Consider the following 6,000-nt stretch of genomic DNA (forward strand, 5'->3'; position numbering starts at 1 on the left):
GCTATATAGAATGCATATTCATTCTTTTGATGGCAGATAATATCTCACATATTGCTCCATCGACTCTTATTTTTGTTTACCCACTAAAAATAGTTCGTAAAGTAGAACGACCTATAATGAAGAGACGAAAAACAAAACACAAGAATGTTATGTCATACAAGTGCAGTGTATGTGAAGAGGTTGGTCACAATAGGCAAAAACATAAATAATAATACCTATGCTTTGCAAAATATGCATTTATTAAGAGTTGTTTAATGAATTGCTTCTTTATATTTATCTATTATTTTTTAATGAACTATTTTAATGTCTTATGTCTTATATTTATATCTTAAGTATTTTGCGATGAATACTTATACACATAAATAGAAATGTGATAGCAGAAAGGGAATCAAGCCCCCATCCTAAGCAATGACTCAATTGTTGTGTCTAAGGTATAATGAATGTTTCGAGTCATTTGTGTATACAACCAGTACTGACATGTATGTATTTATATTTATTTTCAATTGGTGATGAAAACATATTAATGAGAAAGAAAAAGATGTGTAGTAGCCAAAAGAGCTGAAAGAACATAAATTTTATGAAGAAATTATGTTAGCAAGTGACGTAAGTGTTAGGTTTACATGTTAGTTTATTAGTTCATTTGTTATGTTTGTATGGAAACTCATTTGAATCTAAGATAAATGTATCACAAATTTTGATTATCTAGCATCTAGCAAGATTCATAGAAAGACTCTAAGTGTCCTACAACCAGGACATGACAATAGAAGTAAAACTGCCAATGGCCATTTACCATACCCTTATTTCTTTATAAATCTCAAAAGCAATGTTTATGTTATTTTTTTACTAATTAATAAAAATTAACTGGCAAATATTAATTATTCATAATAAATGGTGAAAAGTAAAGGGATGCAAGATGGGGCTTATGGATGCTTGGAGACCGAAGATTTATCATATTCTTTCTTTGAATCTAACAAGGTATCCATTGGACAACTTTGCGTACTTACAAAACATAATTTTTTACATATACAATGACCTTAAACTCAATTTATATTGTAATTCTTAATTTCTGTCAACTGAGGTAACCAACACTGGGTTCTTTGGGAAATGAATATAAATGTGAGAAAGTTCAAGCTATACAATTTCACGGGATCTATAACTAATGTAGATAAGAACATCAAAGAAATAGTACAATCACATAACTTATTCAATAATGTGCTTATTGTTCTTTTGCATTCGACAGGTTTAATGTTGTCTTGCATGTTCTTTTTTTTTTTTATGGTTTGGCTATGATTATTCCACTGATTGAAGGGTCTATTCATGGAGGGTATTGCTCAACAAGAAAATAGGTAAATTACTTTACATATGATTGTTAACTCAATTCGTACATGTACATGTGTTTGACTTGGTATATGATTGTTACAGGTATATTTATGGTATATTTGTCCTACTGTAGATGCAATACTCAGGCAAAAATACAAAATTGAACTTCACGTAGATACATGTTTATATATCATGTTTTGTTATATTTTTTAAATGTAAGCTATAGTTAGTTGTTTGTTAATAACCTTTTTTCATAATGATACAAGAAACTACTGAAAACATATAATCAAATTCTATAAATGCATGAAGAAGGATAGTTTTGGAAGGTGCCAAAAAGAAGGCTGAGGAAGAAACAAAGAGCAACAAAAAAAACCCACAACAAATTATAAACTTTTAAAGTACAAACAAAAGGTCGAAGCTAAGGAGACATCGTATAATGAGGTGCCAGATGACAAGACATCAAACAATGAGGTGCCAGATGACAAGATATTGAAAGTTGAGTTGTGGACAATTATGAAGAGTATACATTGATTACTATTATAAAACATTGGATATAAATTTAATAGAATTATTCTGTAAATTATGGATTTAAATTTTGGATGTTCTTCAAATATTCGATGTTCTGTATAATGGACACTTTTGCTTGAAGCAACTCCTTCAGCATACAGTTTTCAGCCAATGCAAAATTCAAATCTGCATATGCTCCACTTGCAACCCTTCTATGTTTTAGACTCCTCGCCCACAAGTTCATCCTCCCAAATGCCCCTCTTTGTGGAAGAATTGCTTGCAAAGTGCAGGTTTGCAAGCCCATTTATTAAATGTGGCTAAGCTCATTTACCTATTAAGTTTTGGGGAGAATGTATTCTCATTGCCACTTATTTGATCAACCGACTCCCTTTAAAACTGTTGATGGGTAAGACTCTTTATGAAGTGCTTCGTAACAAAGCACCCAAATATGATTATTTCAAAGTTTTTAGGTGTCATTTTTATGCTCTTAATATTCATTACACCTACAAGTTTGACAACCGTGCTCGAAAGTGTGTTATCATTAGATATCCATATGGTCAAGTCAGTTATAAAGTTTACGATCTTTAAACACAAATTTTTTGTTAGTAAAGATGTCAAAATTTATGAAATTGAATTTTCGTTTCAAAGTCAAAGCGCTTCTAACAACCATGATGGTAAGATCCTACTCATACCAATATTTGAGCCCCAAGAAAATAACTTGAAAATTCAGATCCAAGAAGACAACCATCATCCCAATCATGATACTCAGGTCCATGATCCAAACCTGCAACCTATTTCTTCCGCTCGTGATATTGCTGAAATCCCATCCACCAATGCTGAACCTCATACCCAATATGATCTGACAGAGTTAGTCAACCATTACCCACTTAGTAGTTATCTTGGTTATGCCTAGTTCTCCCAAAACCATTGTATTTTCCTAACTGCCATCACCCAAAATTTTGAGCCAAAATCCTTCGTTCAGGCCATGAAGTACCAAAGTGATGCTATGGCCGTTGAAATCTGAGCACTTGAAGAGAATAATACTTGGTCGATTACATAGAGATAAACAACTTGTTGGTTGTAAATGAATCTATAAAATCAAGTATAGATTTGATGATTCAATTAATAGATCTAAGGTGCAATTAGTAGCAAATGACTACACTCAAGTTGAAGATCTTGATTATAATAAGACCTATGTTCCCGTTGCCAAACTTGTTACAGTTTGGTGTTTGCTTGTCATTGCTGCCATATAGAATTGACACATTTATCAAATTGATATCAATAATGCTTTCTTTCAAAGAGAGCTAGATGAAGAGATCTAAATGCAACTACCTCTTGATTTTATGGTAAAGGAAATCAACAAGTTTGCCGCTTACATAAGTCCATCTATAGACTCACAATCTTCTAGAAATTTGTTCGCAAAGCTCTCTACATACCTAAAAAGTGTTTGTTTTGTTCAATTCAAGGTCAACTATTCTCTCTTTTCCAAAATTAAATAAAATAATCATACATTCATCTTGGTGTATGTTCGTGACATCATTATTGCTAAAATGATCAACACACACAGTGAACTCAAGTCTCACATCAATGGTCAATTTCATCTTAAAGACCTTAGTCAACTCAAATATTTTTTTGGAATCGAAGTAACCATGTTAAAATGAGGCATATTCTTTTCACAAAGGAAATATGCAAATGATAGTTTGGAAGACATGGGTTATCTTGGAGCCAAACCCTACGATTTTCCTATGGAGCAATAGTTAAAGCTTAATAATGATGGTGATGTCTTTAAAGATCCCTGTAAATACCAGCATCTCATTGGCCAACTTATTTATCTCCCCATCACGAGGCCAGATAGCCAATTCATGAGTCAAGCATGCAAACCACATATGAAGGCAGTTCTACCAGTTCTCTGATATCCCAAAAATAATCCTAAAGATAGTCTTGATATTGTCCAATAGTAAATTAAAAGTTGTGGGATATTGTGATTCAGATTAAGCTTCCTACATAATGACCTAAAGATCCACTTCAGGTTACTGCATCATGATCGGCGACAACCCAATATCTTAAAAATTAAAGCAGTTTGTTTGTTGTTTCTCGATCATCAGCAAAGGCCATCCAATTGTGAGCTCACATGGGTCAAATACTTGTTAGTTGATTTCAACGTTTCACATCCCCAATCAATGATCTTGTTTTGTGACAATCAAGTTGTCATAAATATAACAATTAATCCAATATATCATGAACATATGAAGCGTGTTGAAATCAATTGCCACATTATCCAAGAGAAGATCCAAAGTAAATTGAGTTGTACTCAATTTCTTCTCACAACTTCTCAATGTGCAGATCTATTCACCAAGGCCATGGGCAATGAACAATTCCATCGGTTGAAGACCAAGTTGGACAATTAGATCCAACTTGAAAGGGCAGTATTGAAAATTCAATCTTGTAAAATCATGCACCCATTTACTATTGTACATTAAGCAGGTTTTACTTTATATTAGGCAGAAATTTTGAGAGGCTGGATTTCCATGAAGAGGAGGAAAGATCTCCACCATGTATTTAAGAACAATCCACCTAAAATCAAGGGGTTGAAGTGGATTTGGTTTTGGTTTGGGTAACTATCAAGAGAAAAGGAAATCTGGTCATCCACATTGGATTAGGAAACCTCCTTGGATAAGGAGATTGGAATCCCTCTTAGATAAGGAAAACTCCCTTTGGCGTGTTTTCCTGTTTTGTATAAATTCATATATTGTGCATTAATCAAGTAATTAAGTTTTTCTGTTCCATTGCCTCTGTTACCTAAATTACCAATTTTTATAGATAAGCAGAATCTTTGTTTTCGTTTCACGATGAGATGGAGTGTAAATGCAATAATCTCTTTAACCTGCCCTGAACGTTCAAATCTTTTGAAGGTATGATCAGGCATTAAAACCAAAATCACACTGCAACCATCTTACCCATCAGCAAAGCAACAAAGTCTCCCATACAATGATTTTAGACTTCTCACCTGGCGTCCTCTGATCAAGGTTCTCCATTATCGTAAAAATATAAATCCTGTCCAAATTCATGAAAAACAAAAAAGATGTTTCACTAGTTTGACTTTTTAATCAGAGAGCCGGCTAAATCACCTCCCACATCTTACTAACATATGATTGGTTAAAGGGCCACACGAACTAGATAAACCTTTCCAAGAAAAGAAGAATTTGTAAAAGAAAAGCCTTTGATGCCTTAGCAAATCATGGATCATCTGTATTACCTTGCAAGAAGGAAAAATCATTGTGGTACACCTTAACAAGTTTAGCCAGTCGTGGGAATGAATATCCAGTAACGACCCTAATGGGTTCCACATCCAAAATTGCAGAAGAAAGAAGAATCCATAAAGACTTGCAGAAGCATTGCAAGTTTCAACATAGAAAACTGTCTTAAAGCTTTCAAGCTGCCAAATAAAAGAAAATAGAAAAGAGCACATGCATGCAAGTGTACCAGCTATTACATTGACGACACTTGACATCTTTTTTAGGCAACTCTATGCAGGTGCTATAAGGTAAGCAAACAAATTAGTTGCAGGTTTCATTGTAAGAACCAGGCTACCAAAGAAATTATATTGAATGACACAATCCCTACCACAAATCAGCTCGTCTCTGATTTCTGCCCTGGAAAAAAACTGCATCCCTGATAAACTCAAGAACCGATTATTCCAGACAAAAATACATTTTCCACCTTTGTTGATTAAGTAAGAAGTTTTTTCAACAGAGTCCACTCATAGATTAAAATGGTTGCTAACGAGAAAATTCTGCAGAAAGGTACACCATACCAGATTCCCTAAATTTCGGAAGCTAGTATCGCTGAAAACTACAGATCGACAACAGATAAAAGTACACATTCGAAAACTGAGAAACACTAGTCCACTGTGTGCATGCTCATGAGTTCGTGCAACAACTATCAAAAATATGTGCACGGATCACAAAACAAGTCTAATCGAAAGGAAACCATACCACAATCATACTTGGTCTGGACATTATCATTTTTTTATATTCTTTCTTAAACAACTTACATTTTTCACATCCCTTGGGGGAAATGAAGTAATTTTCAGGTCAGAAACTTCTAGTTTTATACATCAAAAGCAAATTGCCTTACTGAAATTCCAAAAGAATTGATTCGTACCTCCAAACC

General features: G+C 33.8%; 1 protein-coding gene across 3 annotated transcripts in view; it reads left to right on the plus strand.

Moving 5' to 3' along the window:
* BGAL8 (beta-galactosidase 8) overlaps nt 1–4,670 on the plus strand; it is a 44,852-nt gene extending 40,182 nt beyond the window's left edge. The window contains exons 15-17 of one of the 3 annotated variants that reach the window (XR_016426062.1): nt 1,309–1,346; nt 1,423–1,761; nt 1,792–2,015. Coding sequence is in view for 1 of the 3 variants with exons in the window: in XM_089981135.1 (XP_089837261.1) it covers nt 4,171–4,215 (45 nt within the window). In the remaining 2 variants the exon portion in view is untranslated. Of the gene's footprint in view, nt 1–1,308; nt 1,347–1,422; nt 1,762–1,791; nt 2,016–4,170 lie in introns of those variants that run through there. The other 2 variants (XR_016426061.1, XM_089981135.1) reach the window with 2 other exon arrangements.
* Nucleotides 4,671–6,000: the final 1,330 nt, after the last annotated feature.

Source organism: Nuphar pumila, chromosome 11, assembly GCF_984573655.1.
Source record: "Nuphar pumila chromosome 11, dmNupPumi1.hap1.1, whole genome shotgun sequence".
Taxonomy (NCBI): domain Eukaryota; kingdom Viridiplantae; phylum Streptophyta; class Magnoliopsida; order Nymphaeales; family Nymphaeaceae; genus Nuphar; species Nuphar pumila.